The 22,699-nt window shown below is 43.1% G+C and overlaps 1 protein-coding gene across 1 annotated transcript; it reads left to right on the top strand.

The window, feature by feature from the left end:
* Nucleotides 1-374: 374 nt before the first annotated feature.
* On the top strand, nt 375-21,358 carry LOC115154811 (ADP/ATP translocase 2-like). The gene is made up of 4 exons (XM_029701412.1): nt 375-675; nt 19,090-19,573; nt 19,675-19,815; nt 20,845-21,358. Exons 1-4 carry the CDS (start codon nt 565-567, stop codon nt 21,000-21,002), a joined length of 894 nt encoding a protein of 297 aa, XP_029557272.1. The 5' UTR covers nt 375-564; the 3' UTR covers nt 21,003-21,358.
* The last annotated feature ends 1,341 nt before the right edge of the window (nt 21,359-22,699 follow it).

The raw sequence follows: 22,699 nt of genomic DNA, 5'->3' as shown, positions 1-22,699 counted from the left end.
CCTTACCTAACCGGATAGCACGGACCTTGTCATTTATCCGCAGCCATGCCAAATGGGCTTCTTCGTTGGACATGCGCAAACAGATTAACGTGTTTCGCTTAAAGCGGCAATCAGCTATTCATACAATAACAAAGCCTATTTCGGTATATAAAAACCTGAGGGATGGGGCTGGAAAACTGTAATCACTCTCAAATTTATAGACAAAGCTATGGATGCAAGAACTGACCATCATTGACATCAACATGATAGTTCTAACCATGTTTTGAGGCAATATAGTGTTTGTTTACATTTACTTTGTTTACAAACATTGGAGTAAAACAAGCTTATATTTTGGGTTCTGATGGGGTAGGCCTACGACAGCTCATGAGGCATTTCTAAGTTATTCTTCAAGCATCAGTGGGTGCATATTCAATTATGTCCTAAAAATGTATGTAGCAACTGCAGATTGCCCCTTTAACAGGTTGTGCCAGGAAAGTCGGTGTGTGTTATACCTGCCATCCGCTGTTGGAGGGCAGAGGGGATATCTGGGTGTTCCGTCTGCAAGTCATCTTCCAACATCTCACAATGAATGAGAGCGCAGTTTCATTCGCAAAGGATTTCTTGGCTGGTGGAATCTCCGCTGCCATCTCCGAAACGGCGGTTGCGCCCATCGAGAGAGTCAAGCTTCTCCTTCAGGTAGCTATGGTTCCGTAGTAGCTTTGAGACACAACATGGGGAGTGTGTATGTGTATTGGTTGGACTCCCTGAGCTGTGCATCGTTATGGCGACGGAAAATGACCCTACCACAATATAGCCGGATCAACAAAAAAAAAGTATAGTCCCTAGAAACTCTCCTTACCAGATGTAAAGTGAAATGTGTCCCTCACTATCAATTAAATGTCTGAATGCCAACTTTTGTCCCAACTGCACCATACTACTGATGTGTGGAAAGTGGTAGGAAGTCTCGCATGACTGTGATCTAAAGGACAAAAATTGGATTCGGACATTTGTTTGATATCAAGCAGGGCCGGCCCCAGGCATAGGCGAAATTAGCGGTCGCTTTGGGCACCGGGCCGCTAGCCCCCCCAGCCCCCCCCCCCCCCCCCCCCCCCCCCCGTGTAAACTGCACATTAACTCACCTTTCAGATCGCGAAGTGAGCTCCCATGAAGCTATTAACACTTGCTTAATGTGCAAATCAGTTCAAGTCGTACACTAGCTCCTCTGGCTGCCATATTTTTTTTATTTGGAATGGTGGTGGAATATAATGCAGGACAGACAGGTGAATAATGTTGAACTCGCACATACCAAAAGGGATTTACAACAATTAATTAAATGAACAGCCTGTAGAAAAAAACAACCTGCCAATATTTTAAGATTATAATATGAAAAAGTAGTTTTTTGTGGAACAAGTGTGTCATGGACTTAATTCATTGAATTTTAATGAATATACCCACATGGCAGTTATAGAAGGAAATACATGAGTATAGGCTAACATCAACACATAAACAATCAAATGCCATTTAGTTGAGGAAACACAAGTATGAATCCAGGCTGTATCACATCCGGCCGTGATTGGGAGTCCCGTAGGGCGGCGCACAATTTGCCCAGCGTCGTCCGGGTTTGACCTGGGTAGGCCGTCATTGTGAATAAGAATTTGTTCTTAACTGACTTGCCTAGTTAAATAAAGGTTAAATCATGTATTTAAAAAAGTACATATGAGAGGGGGCAGTCTTGTCAGAAGTAGGGTTTGGGTGTTTATTTTTATTCTCCGTGCTGGCGTGTGGTATAGAGAAGGCAGCCAGTCTCAGAAGGCAGCCAGTCTCAGAAGGTGGACTTGAAGAGGGAGACTGTAAAGTCCAGGCACAGCTGTTCTCTTTGCTCTTGGAGTGTTTGCAGTGCTAGTGTATGTAGTCCATCTGTGTATCTCACTGTGCCCAGGATGATATGTCAGGCCCAGGTCCTTAGCAGATTAGATGAAACCACATGACATTAACAGTAGCTGTAATGAACAGTGGGATCTTGGAGGGTGGTTGATCATGGAGGATCCAGGTCTGGGGAAGGGATACGGTACGCGTCTCAGAGCATGGCAGAAAGCCTAGATCCCGAAGAACAAGAGCAGAATAAAAGGGAAAGATATAGGGGCATAGAAGGATGCAGAAAGAAAACACACAGGTTACAGGTAGACACTAGACCCACTCCAATTCGTATACTGCCCCAACAGATGCACAGGTGACGCAATCTCAATCGCACTCCACACTGCCCTTTCCCATCTGGAGAAAAGGAACACCTATGTGAGAATACTGTTCATTGACTACAGCTCAGCGTTCAACACCATAGTGCCCTCAAAAAGCTCATCACTGGGACTAAACACCTCCCTCTGCAACTGGATCCTGGACTTCCAGACGGGCTGACCTCAGGTGGTAAGGGTAGGCAACAACACATCTGCCACGCTGATCCTCAACACGGGGGCACCTCAGGGGTGCGTGCTTAGTCCCCTCCTGTACTCCCTGTTCACCCACGACTTCATCCTCAATGTGAGCAAGACAAAGGAGCTTATCGTTGACTACAGGAAAAGGAGGGCCGAACAGGCCCCCATTAACATCAACGGGGCTGTAGTGGAGCGTGTAGAGAGTTTCAAGTTCCTTTGTGTTCATGTCACCAACAAGCTATCATGGTCCAAACACACCAAGACACTTGTGAAGAGGGCACAACAACACCTTTTCCCCTCAGGAGACCAAAAAGATTTGGCATGGGTCCCCAGATGCTCAAAAAGTTCTACAGCTTCACCATCGAGAGCATCCTGACCGGTTGCATCACCGTCTGGTATGGCAACTGCTCGGCATCCGACTGTAAGGCGCTACAGAGGGTAGTGCATATGGCCCAGTTCATCACTGGGGCCAAGCTTCCTGCCATCCAGGACCTATACACTAGGCAGTGTCAGAGGAAGGCTCAACATTTTTTCAAAGACTCCAGTCACCCAAGTCATAGACTGTTCTCTCTTCTACCACACGGCAAGCGGTACCGGAGGGCCAAGTCTAGGTCCAAAAGGCTCCTTAACAGCTTCTACCCCCAAGCCATAAGACTGGTGAACAATTAATCAAATGGCCACCCAGACTTTTTACATTGACACCCCCCCACTTTGTTTTTACACTGCTGCTACTCGCTGTTTATTATCTATGCATTGTCATATTACCACTACCTACATGTACAAATGACCTAGACTAATCTGTACCCCGCACATTGGCTCGGTACCGGTACACCCTGTATATAGCCCCATTATTGTTATTTTATTGTGTTAATTTGTATGACATTTTTTCCTTTAGTTTATTTAGTAAATATTTTCTTAACTCTTTCTTGGACTGCATTGTTGGTTAAAGGCTTGGAAGTAAGCATTTCATGGTAAGGTCTACCTACACCTGTTGTATTAGGCACATGTGACAAATAAAATTTGATTTGATCCAGGCCAAGGTGAATTGTCCCCATATTGCACCTATCCAATCTGCTCAGGTCTACACAAGTGTATATGTTGTAAGGGCTAGGGTTGATTTGGGATTCAGGGATAAGCTCTTTCTCAATTTGTCTTTCTTCGATTCCTTACGTCCTCTTCACCTCGAAATGTTTTGTGGTAATTTTTACCCCTTTTTCTCCACAATTTCGTGATATCCAATTGGTAGCTACAGTCTTGTCCCATCACTGCAACTCTGGTACAGACTCGGGAGATAATGCCAATAGTGTGCAAAGCTGTCGTCAAGGCAAAGGGTGGCTATTTGAAGAATGTCAAATATAAAATATTAGGTTACTTTTTTGGTTACTACATGATTCCATATGTGTTATTTCATAGTTTTGATGTCTTCACTATTATTCTACAATGTAGAACATAGTAAAAGTAAAGAAAAACCGTTTAATGATTAGGTGTTCTAAAACTTTTGACCGGTTGTGTAAACTATAAAGGCATCACTATAACCATGTTACTACATATAAAGAGCTGAAACTAAAGCACCACTAGGTGGAAGTATTAACACATTAATGCCTAGGGCATTATGAAGGATGGAATGGATGGAATATGACTAATTCCTATAAGGACCCCGGAAAGAGTGGGACCTAATACAATTTCCAGCGTAAATACTTATTTCCCTCATTAAAATGCAAATCAATTTATAACATTTTTGACATGCGTTTTTCTGGATTTTTTGGTTGTTATTCTGTCTCTCACTGTTCAAATAAACCTACCATTAAAATGATAGACTGATCCTTTCTTTGTCCGTGGGCAAACGTACAAAATCAGCAGGGGATCAAATACTTTTTTCCCCCACTGTATAGATTTCAAAATTGTTGGCAAGAGATTTTCGATGTACCGATTTCAAGGCACATGATTTATGAATTGACACGCAATTTTCCGTTCCTCCTAAGAGCCCTAATCTGCTCACTTAAATGAATATGAACAGCATAATCAAAGTGAGGACAATCGGCGATCTGCTGTGTACTAATGGCCTATTATAACCTGGAGTCACACCTTTTCAGTACTCCTCACTCTGCCCCAAACTCCACCCTTAAAACAGTTACCATTAAAAAACTAGCTGTTTATTTCAAAAAATGACATGGCGACCAAAGAGCCAGTGCAAGAGACGTCACTACAGTCCCTGGTTCTAATCCAGGCTGTATCACATCCGGCCGTGATTGGGAGTCCCATAGGGCGGCGCACAATTTGCCCAGCGTCGTCCGGGTTTGGCCGGAGTAGGCCGTCATTGTAAATAAGAATTTGTTTTTAACTGACTTGCATAGTTAAATAAAGGTTAAATAAATAAAAATAAATAAAAAGAGAACAGACGAAATGGACAGTTTTCCTCAAGCCAGCTTCTTTCTATGGTGCTACCCGTTCCAGGGTTAGGACGGTAACCACCAGAGGACTTTAAAACAATGTTTCCATAACATACTGCAGGCCTAAAACCTAAGGGTTTAACCTTCTGAAATAATGATTATATTGAAGATAATGAGTTCAGAGAGCCGATCTGTTATCCAACGATTATTATTATTAACCCAGCATTATAATTATATAAAAGCCCCTTAGATGTTAGATAACATGTTTTCAAACACTTGTTTTTCACAAGGGCTATTAGCAGGATAATAGTCACGATGTGGTCCCAAAAACACCTCTCTGACATACTGCATATTGTCACGATCGTCAAAAGGAGTAGACCAAGGCGCAGCGTACTTAGAGTTCCATATGTTTAATAAATAAGAAACTCACCAAAAACAATACAGAAGAAAACGAACCGTGACGTTCTGGGCTGCTCACAGGCAGCTACACAAACACAAGATCCCACAACTAAAGGTGGAAAAAAGGGCTGCCTAAGTATGATTCCTAATCAGAGACAACGATAGACAGCTGCCTCTGATTAGGAACCATAGTCGGCTCAACACAAATAAATATAAACCATAGAATGCCCACCCCACACCCTGATCTAACAACCTAGAGAAATAAACCGTCTCTCTCAGGTCAGGGCGTGACAGTACCCCCCCCCCCCCCAAGGTGTGGACTCCCGGCCGCAAACCTGAACCTATAGGGGAGGGTCCGGGTGGGCATCTGTACTTGGCGGCGGCTCTGGTTCGGGGCGTAGCCCCCACACCGCCCGCTGATCCTCCCGCTTCTGTGTCGCCGGAGGAACCAGACCATGGATCATCGCCGGAGGCTCTGCGCTGCCGACCGCCGCTGAAGACTCTGGGCTGCAGGCTGCTGCTGAAGACACTGGGCTGCAGACCGTCGCTGAAGACTCTGGGCTGTAGACCGTCGCTGAAGACTCGGAGCTGCAGACCGTCGCTGAATACTCCGGGCTGCAGGCCGTCGCTGGAGGCTCCGGACTGGGGAGCGCCGCTGAAGGCTTCGGACAAGGGACCATCGCTGCAGGCTCCGTGCCATGGATCATCACTACAGGTTCCGCGCCATGGATCATCACTGGAGGCTTTGTGCCATGGATCATCACTGGAGGCTTCGTGCCATGGATCATCTCTACAGGCTCCGGGCCATGGATCATCCCTACAGGCTTCTTGCCATGGATTATCCCTACAGGCTCCAGGCCATGGATTATCACTGGAGGCTTCGTGCCATGGATCATCCCTAGAGGCTTCGGGCCATGGATCATCACTGGAGGCTTCGTGCCATGGATCATCCCTACAGGCTCCGGGCCATGGATCATCACTAGAGGCTTCGTGCCATGGATCATCACTGGAGGCTTCGGACCACAGATCATCACTGGAGGCTTCCTATGTGGAGCTGGAACCGGTCTCACCGGACTGGGGAGACGCACAGGAGACTGGGTGCGCAAAGCAGGCACAGGGTATACTGGGCCGTGGAGGCGCACTGGAGGTCTGGAGCTTAGGGCTGGCACACCCCGTCCTGGCTGGATGGTTATTTTAGCCCAGCAAGGGCGGAGCGCTGGCACAGGACGAACTGGGCTGTGCTGGTGAACAGGGGGGTACCGTGCGTAGAGCTGGCGCAGGATAACCTGGGCCGAAGAGACACACTGGAGACCAGAAACGCTGAGCCGGCACACTTCTTCCTGGCTGACGGCCAACTCTAGCACGGCAACGGTGAGGAGCTTGCACCGAGCGCACCGGGCTGTGAGTGCGCACTGGCGTCACAGTGCGCATCCCTGCATAACACGGTGCTTGCTCGGTCACTCGCTCCCCACGGTAAGCACGGGGAGTTGGCTCAGGTCTCAACCGCGACTTCGCCAATCTCCCCGTGTGCCCTCCCCAATTTTTTTTTTTTTTGGGGGGGGGGTGCTGCCTCTCGGGCTTCCGTTGTTGGGCTAGCTCCTCATAGCATCGCCGTTCCGCTTGCGCCGTCTCCACCTGCTTCCATGGCAGGGTCTTGTCCCCTGCCATTACCTCCTCCCAGGTCCAGGACGTCCTCCACTCTCTCTTCTCCCTAGCCCAGGATCCCTGCTCTTCCTGGGCACGCTGCTTGATCCTTTGGGGGTGGGATCTTCTGTCACGATCGTCAAAAGGAGTAGACCAAGGTGCAGCGTACTTAGAGTTCCACATGTTTAATAAATAAACTCACAAAAAACAATACAGAAGAAAATTAACCATGACGTTCTGGGGTGCTCACAGGCAGCTACACAAAAACAAGTACCACAACTAAAGGTGGAAAAAAGGGCTGCCTAAGTATGATTCCTAATCAGAGACAACGATAGACAGCTGCCTCTGATTAGGAACCATACTCGGCTCAACACAAAGAAATATAAACCATAGAATGCCCACCCCACACCCTGACCTAACAACCTAGAGAAATAAACCGTCTCTCTCAGGTCAGGGCGTGACACATATCTCTTGATGATGTCATTGAATGTCTCACCAACTTTGATCCATGCCTGGGCCTGCAGCACGCAAAGTTCTTTGTTTGTCAGACTAATCATTGGGTCGAAACTACAGAACAGTACAAAACGAGAGAACACATGGTTAATGTTCTGGATAAAATTTTTAAAATATATATAAACTCAGCAAAGAAAGAAACGTCCTCTCACTGTCAACTGTGTTTATTTTCAGCAAAATTAACGTGTAAATATTTGTATGAACATAACAAAATTCAACAACTGAGACATAAACTGAACAAGTTCCACAGACATGCGACTAACAGAAATGGATAATGTGTCCCTGAACAAAGGGGGGGGGGTCAAAATCAAAAGTAACAGTCAGTATCTGGTGTGGCCATCAGCTGCATTAAGTACTGCCGTGCACCTCCTCATGGATTGCACCAGATTTGCCAGTTCTTGCTGTGAGATGTTACCCCACTCTTCCACCAAGGCACCTGCAAGTTCCCGGACATTTCTGGGGGGAATGGCCCAAGCCCTCACCCTCCGATCCAACAGGTCCCAGACGTGCTCAATGGGATTGAGATCCGGGCTCTTCGCTGGCCATGGCAGAACACTGACATTCCTGTCTTGCAGGAAATCACGCACAGAACGAGCAGTATGGCTGGTGGCATTGTCATGCTGGAGGGTCATGTCAGGATGAGCCTGCAGGAAGGGTACCACATGAGTCTTCCCTGTAACACACAGTGTTGAGATTGCCTGCAATGACAACAAGCTCAGTCCGATGATGCTGTGACACACCGCCCCAAACCATGATGGACCCTTCACCTCCAAATCGATCCCGCTCCAGAGTACAGGCCTCGGTGTAATGCTCAATCCTTTGAAGATAAACGCGAATGCGACCATCACCCCTGGTGAGACAAAACCACGACTCGTCAGTGAAGAGCACTTTTTGCCTGTCCTGTCTGGTCCAGCGACGGTGGGTTTGTGCCCATAGGCGACGTTGTTGCCGGTGATGTCTGGTGAGGACCTGCCTTACAACAGGCCTACAAGCCCTCAGTCCAGCCTCTCTCAGCTTATTGCGGACAGTCTGAGCACTGATGGAGGGATTGTGCGTTCCTGGTGTAACTCGGGCAGTTGTTGTTGCCATCCTGTGCCTGTCCCGCAGGTGTGATGTTCAGATGTACCGATCCTGTGCAGGTGTTGTTACACGTGGTCTGCCACTGCGAGGACGATCAGCTGTCCGTCCTGTCTCCCTGTAGGGCTGTCTTAGGCGTCTCACAGTACGGGCATTGCAATTTATTGCCCTGGCCACATCTGCAGTACTCATGCCTCCTTGCAGCTTGCCTAAGGCACGTTCACGCAGATGAGCAGGGACCCTGGGCCTCTTTCTTTAGTTTTTTTTTCAGAGTCTGTAGAAAGGCCTCTTTAGTGTCCTAAGTTTTCATAACTGTGACCTTAATTGCCTACCGTCTGTAAGCTGTTAGTGTCTTAACAACCGTTCCACAGGTGCATGTTCATTCATTGTTTATCGTTCATTGAACAAGCATGGGAAACAGTGTTTAAACCCTTTACAATGAAGATCTGTAAAGTTATTTTGATTTTTACGAATTATCTTTGAAAGACAGGGTCCTGAAAAAGGGACATTTATTTTCTTTGCTGTGTTTAGTTACATTAGAAGTGTCCATCTAAGAATGCTCAAGGTCATTGGCCACAGATAAAATTACGTCAAATCATATTATATCTACAGATTGGACAAAATCTTAGCTAGCTAAGCTAAAAATCTCGACAATCTACTGGCAAATCCTTTTTAATTCGTGTCATATGAAGAGAAATAATGAAGAGAAATTATAGATAAAACGTATCGGTGCTTATCGGCCATTGGACATAAACGTTACACAACAAGTTGGAAATCGAAAATTCAACAATGAGTGGTTTGGAAGGAATCAGTGGCTAACTGCAAGCATTGTAAAGCAATCACTAGCCGGTGGAGTGGGTGTGTGGTCCCAATTATTGGTTTAACACGGAACCCAAACTGGCTGTGCGCGTGCGACATCGTGCATACATTTATTTTGTCCCCCTACACCAAACGCGATCACGACACGCAGGTTCAAATATCGAAACAAACACTGAACCAATGACATTAATTTGGGGACAGGTCGAAAAGCATTAAACATTTATGGCAATTTAGCTAGTTAGCTTGCACTTGCTAGCTAATTTGTCCTAATTTAGCTAGCTTGCTGTTGCTAGCTAATTTGTCCTGGGATATAAACATTAGGTTTTTATTTTACCTGAAATGCACAAGGTCCTCTACTCCGACAATTATTCCACTTATAAAATGGTCAACTGAATCGTTTCTAGTCATCTCTCCTCCTTTCAGGCTTTTTCTTCTTTGAACTTATATGGTGATTGGCATCTAAACTTTCATAGTATTACCACGACAACCGGCAACACAGTTCGTCTTTCAACCACTCACGTGGGTATAACCAATGAGGAGATAGCACGTGGGTACCTGCTTCTATAAACCAATGAGGAGATGGGAGAGGCAGGAATTGCAGCGCGATCTGCGTCAGAAATAGGAATTATTTTTATTTTAGCCCTTGGCAACGCAGACGCTTCTTGACGCACGCGAGCATTGTGGGTGCAATAATTGAATAACATAGATTTCTAAATGTATTTTGCAACGCTCACACATGCGACGCTAGCGGTGTAGTCAGGGTATAAGTTTCAGGGTCTCTTTTCCAAGCTTAAAATTATAAATATTCAACATTCCACCAAGTCAGAACAGTAGGCGAAATTAAGTGGGAAAAGTAGCCCAAGTAGACCAAATTATTAGGGTGAGGCACATGAGCTACTAACATCTTACTACTTAGTATTACTTAGTATTACTTTCTTGGCCACAGTATCCATATCTCTCTGGCATATTACATCATTTATGCAGCAGCATACAAGAAATTTATGGACTCACCTTTTTGTGCTGTGCTCACTTGAACAGGAAGGTGGCGCGGCGGTCCTTCGAGGGCAAATTTTGTCATCAAAGTCTGGCATTTCCTGGATTTATGGTGCTTTCAAGGCAACTGAGAACTCAGGAAAAAAACAAGGTTGAATCATGATGACGTCAGGGATCTTCAGGTTGTAGCTCTAGAAAGAGGCCAGAGATCCCGACTTACAATTCCGAGTTGGATGACCGTTCAAAACACATTTTCCCAGTCGGAGCTTGTTTCTTCCTGAGTTTCCAGTTGTCTAGAATTCACGTAAGTCAGATTTCCCAGTTCTGAGTTAAAAGTTGTTTTGAGCACGGCAGAAATCCTGCTGGATTGATAGCATGGCATATGCCGCTTATAACCTGTTTCAGAGAAATGTATTCATCGAATATTGTAAGAGCTTTCATTGTCTGCTTATATGCCCCCTTTATTTATTCTACGGTTCTGACTTGGTGTACAGTGAGAACACTGTAAGAATGGCCCATGTTCTGAATTCTGTCACTGTACATTTCAAAAGTGTTGAACAAATAGTTATATTGACTATGTCCTTCCTAGCTCGCTCATTAATATCTTCATTTACGTATTGCCTCTTATCCGTTTGCCGTCCCCTTATGCCATAGTTTGTAAATCTCAATTGTCATTAGAAACCACATTTGTTTAAGAAAGTCAGCCATGTTAGCTATGTTTTTTTAAAAGGCAGTAAATGAGGCTGAATTAACTGTTTCCCTGCCAGACAAGGCTCCGCTGATAGCCAGGTGTAGCAGTGGTAAGGTGTTGGGACAGCTTTATGTAGGCCCTAACAGTTTGTGGGCACTGTTTATCACCATTATAGTGCAATTAATGTATTGTTTAGTGGCTTTTCTGACATGCATCCCCCCCCCCCAAAAAAAAAGATTGACATGCTAAAATCGCCACTGATGCCATTGCAGACTACAGCCTACCATTTGATACAATACAAATATTGAAATGACTATATCACTGGAGTCATTGCAAATCTATTTGTGCCAATTGTGTAGCCTACCTGGAGCTGGCAAACCTATAACTCAGTTTGTTGTTGTAGCCTTGTGTTATTATGCAATTATTAATGGCCAAATCTAGTTAATTAAATTGAAAGTTATCAACTGTGAACATGGTTACAGCCCTATTGCAAATGTACAGTGCATTCGGAAAGTATTCAGACCCCTTGATTTTTCCACATTTTGTTACGTTACAGCCATATTCTAGAATTGATTCAATTGTTTTAGTACACATCTATAGTACACAGACTACCCCATAATGACAAAGCAAAAACACGTTTTTAGAATGTTTGCAAATGTGTGTGTGTGTGTGTGTGTGTGTGTGTCTATATATAGACAAAGTATACATTTACATAAGTAATCAGACCCTTTACTTCGTTTTTTCCCCCTCATCAATCTACACACAATACCCCATAATGACAAACCAAAAACAGTTGATTTACTTTTTGTAAATGTATTCAAAATAAAAAACTGAAATATCACATTTACATAAGTATTCAGACCCTTTACCCAGTACTTTGTTGAAGCACCTTTGGCTGCGATTACAGCCTCGAGTCTTCTTGGGTATGACGCTACAAGCTTGGCACACCTGTATTTGGGGAGTTTCTCCCATTCTTCTGTGCAGATCCTTTCAAGCTCTGTCAGGTTGGATAGGGAGCATATTTGCTCTATTTTCAGGTCTCACCAGAGATGTTCAATCCGGTTCAAGTCCAGGCTCTGGCTGGGCCACTCAAGGACATTCAGAGACTTGTCCCGAAGCTGCTCCTGCGTTGTCTTGGCTGTGTGCTTACGTTCGTTGTCCTGTTGGAAGGTGAATCTGAGGTCCTGAGTGCTCTGGAGCAGGTTTTCATCAAGGATCTCTCTGTACTTTGCTCCGTTCATCTTTCCCTCGATCCTGACTAGTTTCCCAGTCCCTGCCGCTTAAAAACATCCCCCCAGCATGATGATGCCACCACCATGCTTCACCGTAGGAATGATGCAAGGTTTCCTCCAGACGTGACGCTTGGCATTCAGGCCAAAGAGTTCGATCTTGGTTTCATCAGACCAGAGAATCTTGTTTCTCATGGTCTGAGAGTCCTTTACGTGCCTTTTGGCAAACTCCAAGCAGGCTGTCATGTGTCTTTTACAGAGGAGTGGCTTCGGTCTGGCCACTCTACCATAAAGGCCTGATTGGTGGAGTGCTGCAGAGATGGTTGTCTTTCTGGAAGGTTATCCCATTTCCACAGAGTAAAACCCTTCGACCTCATGGCTTGGTTTTTGCTCTCTGGGACCTTATATCGACAGGTGTTTGCCTTTCCAAGTCATGTCCAATCAATTGAATTTACCACAGGTGAACTCCAATCAAGTTGTAGAAACATCTCAAGGATGATCAATGGAAACAGGATGCACCTGAGCTAAATTCCAAGTCTGAATATTTATGTAAAATAAGGTATTTCTGTTTTTTAAAAACCTGTTTTTGCTTTATCATTATGGGATATTGTGTGTAGATTGAGGACATTTGTATTTATTTAATCCATTTTAGAATAAGGCTGTAACATAACAAAATGTGGCTCAGTTGGTAGAGCTTGGTGTTTGCAACGCCAGCATGGTGTGTGCAACGCCAGGGTTGTGGGTTCGATTCCCACGGGGGGGAGTACAAAAAAAAGAAGAAAAAAATGAAATGTATGCATTCACTACTGTAAGTTGCTCTGGATAAGAGTGTCTGCTAAATGACTAAAATGTAAATGTAAATGAAAAAGGGAAGGGGTTTGAATACTTTCCTGATGCAGTGAATTATTCTCCACATTTAATGACAGTTTCATTGTGGACTTTTCCCTAAAATGAGATGTTGGCATTTTGAATTGCAATTATAAACCCAGATTTTAGTCAGTAGCTGATGCCTATTGAAATAACAGGTCAACGGTTTGTAGTTTTAACATCTGGCACATAATAATGTTACAATTGCCAGAAAGTTCGAAGAAGTGTTTCTTGCACAGAGATTTCAAGATCCTCTGTCCAGCTTTCATCACTCAAACTCCTGTCCGATTTATCTACGGTTATGCACATGCGCAAACGGGATTTATTCACAATTATAAACAGAGTGGTTTGAGCCCTGAATGCTGATTGGTTGAAAGCCATGGTTAATCAGAAGTGTACCACTGGAATGACAAAAAACGTAACTTTTTACTGTTCTAATTACATTGGTAACCAGTTTATAATAGCAATAAGGCACCTCAGGGGTTTGTGGTATATGGCCAATATGTGACTCAGCACCTGGATTCGTTTTTTTTTTACATTGGATACAAGTAGAGACTCAGAGCTACAAAATTGTATATCATACACTGTATTTGAGGAAACAATGGGAAAGTAATTATGATTTGAAAGTTGATAACTTAAATGCCCATTTGAGAAAACCGTCTTTCAATGTTTTGGTACTACTATTGGAGAGCCCTTCTTTGTCTACATCCATTCAGCATTGTTCCCACCCTCTTAAACCTTAGCCCCACTTCATTTCAAATTACTTATAATAAGCAAACCAGACAGCACAGTTTGTGTATTTTTTTTATGTACAGATAGCCAGGGGCACACTGCAACACTCAGACATAATTTACAAATGGAAGCATTTGTGTTTAGTGAGTCCACCAGATCAGAGGCAGTAGAGGACCAGGGATGTTCTCTTGATAAGTGTGTGAATTGGACCATTTTCCAATCATGCTAAGTAAAAAGTACATTATTTTCTTTAGGAATGTAGTGAAGTAAAAGTTGTAAAAAAGATAAAAAGTAAAGTACAGATACTCCAAAAAACGACGTAAGTAGTACTTTAAAGTATGTTTACTTAAGTACCTTCCCTGAGCATGGTGTTTGCAATGCCAGGGTTGTGGGTTCGATTCCCATGGGGGGCCAGTACAACAACAAAAAAATGCATGAAATGAAAATGAAATGTTTGAAATGTATGTATTCACTACTGTAAGTCTCTCTGGATAAGAGCGTCTGCTAAATGACTAAAATGTAAAATGTAAGTATTTTACACCACTGGAAATCAATAGATTAGGGCCTAATGAATTTATTTCAATTGGCTGATTTCCTTATATGAACTGTAACTAAGTAAAATCTTGTTGCATATATATATATATATATATATATATATATATATATATATATATATATATATATATATACAGTTGAAGTCGGAAGTTTACATACACTTAGGTTGGAGTCATTAAACTCGTTTTTCAACCACTCCGCAAATGTCTTATTAAAAGAGGTTAACAAACTATAGTTTTGGCAAGTCGGTTAGGACATCTACGTTGTCCATGACACAAGTAATTTTTCCAACAATTGTTTCCAGACAGATTATTTCACAATTCCAGTGGGTCAGAAGTTTACATACACTAAGTTGACTGTGCCTTTAAACAGCTTGGAAAATTCCAGAAAATAATGTAATGGCTTTAGAAGCATGATAGGCTAATTGACATCATTTGAGTCAATTGGAGGTGTACCTGTGGATGTAATTTCAAGGCCTACCTTCAAACTCAGTGCCTCTTTGCTTGACATCATGGGAGAATCCAAAGAAATCAGCCAAGACCTCCACAAGTCTGGTTCATCCTTGTGAGCATTTTCCAAACGCCTGAAGGTACCACGTTCATCTGTACAAACAATAGTACGCAAGTATAAACACCACGGGACCACGCAGCTGTCATATCGCTCAGGAAGGAGACGCGATCTGTCTTCTAGAGATTAACGTAATTTGGTGTGAAAAGTGTAAATCAATCCCAGAACAACAGCAAAGGACCTTGTGAAGATGCTGGAGGAAACAGGTTCAAAAGTATCTATAAACACAGTAAAACAAGTCATATATTGAAATAACCTGAAAGGTCGCTCAGCAAGGTCGAAGCCACTGCTCCAAAACCGCCATAAAAAAGCCAGACTACAGTTTGCAAATGCACATCACAAAGCCCTGACCTCAATCCTATAGAAAATTTGTGGGCAGAACTGAAAAAGCACGTGCAAGCAAGGAGGCCTACAAACCTAACTCAGTTACACCAGCTCTGTCAGGAGGAATGGGCCAACATTCACCCAACTTATTGTGGGAAGGTTGTGGAAGGCTACCTGAAACGTTTGACCCATGTTAAACAATTTAAAGGCAATGCTACCAAATACTAATTGAGTGTATGTAAACTTCTGACCCACTGGGAATGTGATGAAAGAAATAAAAGCTGAAATAAATAATTCTCTCTACTATTATTCTGACATTTCACATTCTTAAAATAAAGTGGAGATCCTAAGACAGGGAATTTTTACAATGATTAAATGTCAGGAATTGTGAAAAACTGAGTTAAAATGTATTTGGCTAAGGTGTATGTAAACTTCCGACTTCAACTGTGTATATATATATATACACACATGTTTTAAAAATGTGATGGTTTAAGTCCACAACATTGCTTAAACCAGATCAATATGATTCTTCAATAACACAGACCCCAAAGCAAATCGGGGAGAAAAATAGGTTTATTCAAATTGAACAAATCATAGTTGTTATGCTGAGAAGTAGATGGTAGATGTTCATTCTTCCCTGTCCTCAATGATTATCCACAGAATAAAGTGACAGGATGTAATTTATAACACAACCCTAGCCTGTGGTTGACAAATTAGAATTCCTTGCAATTAAATTGGGCCAATGGCCAATAACAAGTATCCTGCTTCAGGCTCAATGTATAGACGTTTCAGACCAATGAGATCTTGCCACATGTAGCTATGAGTCCTGGACTGAAAATTCCTCCCATGTCTCTGACCCATTAATCATTAAAAACAACTATTTACATTGATCATTAATTCCCTATTACAGAAAAAAACACATCCCATTGATTGTTAGTTCCTTCTTGACCTTTAGTCCTCTGTGTTGTGTATTTATTCTTCGAATATTCTTACACCTAATAACCAACACTTCGGACAAAGGTTTTCAATACCTGGTTTACATACCCATTGTTGCGTTAGTTAGTATTTAGTGGTAGATAAGTTGAAAAGTCTTTCCTACCCTACCGGCTACTGATGTGATTCTTATGCGAGCTGCTCCATGCCAAAACCAGTTGAGAGCTGCACACCTGCTGCTTGCAGATTATATGTGGTGCACATGTGAATATATCTCATGTGCTTTGCGATTGTGTAGGCTACTTTGTGCATGACTTCTCTATTGTACTACATAATTGATCAATCGTGTACCTCCACTACACTACTTTGATAGGCATCAGTAGGGATTAAGGAGTAAGTATACCCAATGCCCACAGAAAAAAGTGGTTATACTGCCTTGATCACACTGATGTTATAGTAGTATTATAATAGTATGCGGCATCATCTGATTATGTGTGCAACAAAAGTTCAACATTCACCTTCTGCTACCATTTCTGTGAAGCCGTCTACGTATGCACCACACGGAACGCACTGCAACTGGCTCTGCAACGCAATGCTTCAAGGCAAACGCAGCGTTCCATTGGAAATGAATGTACTTCTAGTGTACCAAAATGCTAACTCTCTGTTGGTGTGATCGAGGCGTATGGCTTATACCTGTGTATACCCTCCACTACACAACAAAAAGTGCACTCTCTTACACGAGTGCGTTAGCATTACAGTTGCTGTCTTTTCAGAATCCCGAACCACCTGTCACACACTGAAGGCATATAGATTTGCCACTGTGCAAACATATATAGTTATGAAGGCTGTTAAAACCTGTTTGGGCTAGGGGGCAGTATTGAGAATTTTGGAAAAAATATGTGCCCATTTTTAACTGCCTCCTACACCAACTCAGAAGCTAGAATATGCATATTATTGTTCAGGTTTGGATAGAAAACACTCTGAATTTTCTAAAACTGTTTGAATGGTGTCTGTGAGTATAACAGAACTCCTATGGCAGGCAAAAACCTGACAAGGTTTCATGCAGGAAGTACCCTGTCTGACAAGGAGTCGTGCGTCTTGCATCTGTTTATTGAAAAGTAAGGATCTTAGCTGTAACGTGACAATTCCCAGGGCTCCGATAGGCTCTCAGAACCTGTGAAATACCTGAAGGTTGACGAGGCAGCCTCAGGCTGAAACACATTATCGCCTTTGGTAAGTGGCGGATCAGAGGACCTTTGAATGAGGCGCATGCACGATTCGCTCCTGAGGAGAAATTTAATTCGGCTGTTTAGGCTCATTGCATATTCCCGGTCGGAATATTATCGCTTTTCTACGAGATAAATGGCATAAAAATTGGTTTTAAACAGCGGTTGACATGCTTCGAAGTACGGTAATGGAATATTTAGACATTTTTTGTCACGCCAATGCGCCATGCGCGAGACCGTGATGTAGCATTCTGATAGTGTCTAGAACTCACGAACAAAACGTCGCTGTTTGGATATAACGATGGATTATTTGGGACCAAACCAACATTTGTTATTGAAGTAGAAGTCCTGGCAGTGTATTCTGACGAAGAACAAGCAAGGTAAGAACATTTTTCTTATAGGAAATGTGATTTTGGTGGAGGCTGACCTGGGTGGGTGTCTAAATAGCTAGCCCTGTGATGCCGGGCTATGTACTTAGATTATTGCAAAATGTGCTTCATCCGAAAAGCTATTTTAAAATCGGACATATCGAGTGCATAGAGGAGTAATGTATCTATAATTCTTAAAATAATTGTTATGCTTTTTGTGAACGTTTATCGTGAGTAATTTAGCAAACTGTTAGTAAATTCCCCGGAAGTTTGCGGGGGTTATGCTTTTTCTGAACGTCACATGCTAATGTAAAAAGCTGTTTTTTGATATAAATATGAACTTGATTGAACAGACATGCATGTATTGTATAACACAATGTCCTAGGTGTGTCATCTGATGAAGATCATAAAAGGTTAGTGCTGCATTTAGCTGTGGTTTGGGTTTATGTGACATGATATGCTAGCTTGAAAAATGGGTGTCTGATTATTTCTGGCTGGGCACTCTGCTGACATAATCTAATGTTTTGCTTTCGTTGTAAAGCCTTTTTGAAATCGGACAGTGTGGTTAGATTAACGAGATTCTTGTCTTTAAATAGCTGTAAAATAGTCATATGTTTGAGAAATTGAAGTAATAGTATTTCTAACGATACCGTATTAATCTTTCAAGAAAGGAGTGTATATGTTTGGCCTGACTGAATGGAAGCTGATGATAATGAGTTTTTTTTATCTGCTGGTCTCGGGAAGAAATTACAAGTCCTCACTGTCCGAGACCGAGTCAATACTTAGTACAAATGTATCCAATACCGAGACAAAATAGAGACACTCAATATGGGGTCTCGAGACCAGACTAGTACTACAAAAATGGGTTTCCTGGTAAAACTAGTAGTATTTCAATCTTCTCGATTGACCAGTGTGGATAAAGGTAAAATTTGGAGTACAGTAGCATATCCCATCCCTGCATTGAGGTTCGTTTTCCAACCATTATCTCGCGCCGGTTCCACGTTGTCTTAATGTAACCATGATTTCGTTCAGACCCCAGCCCTTATAAAAAAAGATTGCAGTTTTGAAACTGCAGTAAAAGTGCAGTAACTGCTGTCGACTGTGGTATTTTGGACACAGTAATTGCAGCATACTGCAGTTATACTGCACTCTAACTGTAGTTATACTGCAGTGTACTGCAGTTATAATGTACTCTGACTGCAATCTTTTTTCGTAAGGGAGGGCAGCTCAGTGTAAACAATTGTAACAGTAGGGTCGGTATCTTCCGGCAAGCTGCAGGGCTTACAACTTCAAAGCTTTACCATCTTGCTATGTTAAGGGTTGTATTGCACAGTTTTCTCCTATTCTTTAACAGGTCCAACATGCCAGCAAGCGGATCACAAAAGAAATGCAGTACAAGGGTATCGTCGATTGCATTACCCGCATTCCCAAGGAAGAGGGCTTCCTTGCCTTCTGGAGAGGTAACCTGGCCAATGTCATCAGAGCCTTTCCCTCCCAGGCCCTAAACTTCGCCTTCAAAGACAAGTACAAGAGTGTCTTCCTTGATGGCGTAGACAAGCGCAAGCAGTTCTGGAGGTACTTCGCTGGCAACCTGGCCTCTGGTGGTGCTGCAGGAGCCACCTCCCTTTGCTTCGTCTACCCTCTTGATTTCACTAGAACCCGTCTGGGAGCTGATGTCGGAAAGGCCAGAATGAGGGAGTACAATGGTCTAGCAGACTGCTTGGTGAAGACGTTCAGGTGTGACGGTCTGAGGGGTTTGTACCAGGGCTTCGCAGTATCTATACAAGGCATCATCATCTACAGAGGTTCCTACTTCGGCATGTATGACACAGCTAAAGGTATATAACACTGATAACATTTTCACAGAAAGATATTGGTGTCTGGACATTTTATAGATATGCGTGTAGATATGAATATGTACTATTCGGTGTGCTTGCAGGTATGTTGCCAGACCCCAAGAATACTTCCATCTTAGTGAGCTGGGCAATCGCTCAGTCTGTAACTGCTGTGGCCGGCCTGACGGCCTACCCCTTCGACACCGTCCGTCGTCGTATGATGATGCAGTCTGGCCATAAAAGCGGTGAGTTTCCCTGTGACCCAAACCATTTAAGCCCCGTTTCCATTGGCACTTTGAAGTCCACCCAGGTTGGGCTGGCCTTGGGTGGGCTATCTCAAATTACATTTCCACTGCCTCCAGAAATGAGAAATTATGTAATGTTGCTAGGTAGCCAATGTGTGACTGCAGCTGGCTTAGCTAATGTTGCTAGCTAGCGAGAAAGATGTTAAATAATTTTATTCACCCTTGCCATACTGTAACTAACGTTACCCCATACTCCTGCCAGTGCCAGCCAGACTCAGAGCCATGCATTGCTGGCGTTAGCTAGCTAGCTAAATGTAGCATTGTCTCTAGCATAACAGGTTAGCTAGCTTAATTCCTACCTTGCTTGCCATGGTATTGGCTATTAGCTAGCTAGCTAACCAAGCAAACCAGACGACAGGTACATATCAAGCTTTCAATATGACCTGGCCAGCTAAAATTCCTGCTAGCTCACGTTAGCTAGCTAGGTAGCTTGTTTCAACTCTGATTTGCTTGCTAATGTTAGGTAGCTAGCATTCAGTGGTCGACTGTTCTCATAAAAGTTTGTGTAGGTTCTCATAAAAGTTTGTGTAGTGCAAAAATGAATGAAGGATCCAGCTATGGTGGTTATTTGTGTCATGTCTGTACTGCAGTACTGCTTGTCCATGTGCTAGCTAACAGCAACAAGCCCAGACAAGCTATCTAACATTGTGTCAGCATCCAGCAGTGATCAGCTTGGTGGTTGCATAGTCACGGCGTCACCAGCCCGAATTCTAATCGAGCTGGCACCAGTTGTGAAACTGGGCTGTACTGGTCCTGGTTTCCCTCGATCCTGCTCGAATTTGAGTATTCCATTCGAACCAGCTCAAATCCGTCCCTAATTTAAGTGCCAGTGGAAACAGGGCTTTAGTGTTACCACGTTTAAATGAATCGGGAGGAGTTGCACATCTGGAAGACTAGTAGCAACATGCTATTCCAAATACTACTTAATTGGCATAACATCCTAACTTGTGTCATCTTATATTTTTAAAGCTGATATCATGTATCTTGGGACCATTGACTGCTGGATGAAGATTGCTCGTGATGAGGGTGGAAAGGCCTTCTTCAAGGGATCCTGGGCCAATGTTCTCCGAGGCATGGGTAGTGCCTTTGTGCTGGTCTTTTACGATGAGCTCAAGAAAGTCCTCTAAATTCCTTTTTTAAAACATCCCTGGCTAAATGTAACACAACTTTTCATGCCTATGGACTGCATTCTGCCTTATTTATTTGAACCCTGCCTTCCTACAATCTATGGGTAGTGATTATGCTCTGGCCTCAGTTAGATAAAAGGGCACCGCCTTAACGCTAAACCAAAGGTTTACAAACTACAGGCCACTAAGTGCACTGGTTTAAATGAAGATATGGATTTCTCACCATTCCTGTAGAGTCTTAGTGGTCCCTTTGATGACATTTAGTGGACATAATTGCCCTATTGCTATGTTTTGACTACTGTGGTCCATGTTTGCTGCCATCTTGTGTGCTATAAAATGTGTGTCTCCTACTCTCACCATTTTTCCTAATTTGTATTTTCTAATACTTCTAACATGGAACAAAGATTTAAAAACTCTAAAACCTTTTGGCTGCATGGCCTTCGTCAGGGAATACAAAGATCCAATGAGGTCTTCTTTTGAACAAACCTAGCCAGCCCAATTTTGAATATAATCTAAATTTGATCACGCTCACATTTTCTCCTGACACACAAATGGACTATAAATACATAACGTTACCAATTAGTTTATCCTGACCAGATGGACAGTGCGCAGAGGCTGTATGCAGCTGCTCTTAATAGTAGCCTACAGTTGATCAGACGGAAAAATAGTCTTGTTTTCATCCCATACAGCATGTCAGATTTCTAGTGTTTAGGTGTAGCCTAGGCTGCAGCAACAATTATGTCATGAGTTTTTGCTTGTGTCTGTCCGGAGTGATTGTGTTCTTTGCTAAATAAATACAGGAGGAAAGTGCAAAGCCTACTTCAGTGCACGTGAAAAAAATGTGCTGCGTCAACCTCTCTCTTTAATCTAAAGGTTAATGGGTGATGCGATGGAAGCTATCAAGTCATTCGGAATTGTTTTCGACATCCCAGAAAAGATGTTTAGCATGTAAAGCATCGTAACGTGCAATTACAGGTGGCTTGATGATAGGCTCCCTGTTAACCATCTATACATTTGATACCAGTTGCTATTGAACGCTCTCACCTTTTCATCCTTCTTTATGAAACTGATCTCAGGCAGAGGTTGACCCTCGCTTTTAATTCGCACCTTTTCCGTGTACCCCAGAGAGTGAAAGGGGCTCTTCAATAAAAAGTCCACAACATTTTAGGCAGTGTTGGCCATTCTTCCATTCTGGCAGAGAAAACCTCACACTCACTGGTAAAATGTAACTAACTGAAGTTAGTTAGCTACTGAAGTTAGCAAGGCAACTTTAAATAAATTGCACTAACTGGACACAAAAATAAAGTTCTAAACCCAAGAAAACAATTTATAATTTGCCTCCTCCATCACCTGTAATTTAAAAAACTAATTTGAATTGAATAATGTCCCAAAAATAATGTCACGCTTAATCTCTATCCAACAATGTCACCAAGCTTCTCAACACATAGAACCCCCATAATGCTCTGTGGCACAATTCCAGTACAACACGCTAGGTTCGTTCTCTGATCTTACATTATGATTGGATGGACAACATGTCAGTTCATACTGCAAAAGCTTTGATTGGTTGGAGGACGTCCTCCGGAAGTGGTCATAATTACCATGTGTGTCTACGGAAGGGGGTGAGGCCTACCAGCCTCCTAGGTTTTGTATTGAAGTCAATGTAGCCAGAGGAGGACGGAAGCTAGCTGTCCTCCAAC

The sequence above is a fragment of the Salmo trutta genome, chromosome 19, assembly GCF_901001165.1.
Source record: "Salmo trutta chromosome 19, fSalTru1.1, whole genome shotgun sequence".
NCBI lineage: Eukaryota > Metazoa > Chordata > Actinopteri > Salmoniformes > Salmonidae > Salmo > Salmo trutta.
Note: the sequence above shows the minus strand (reverse complement) of the source record. Positions and strands in the feature narration are given on the sequence as shown.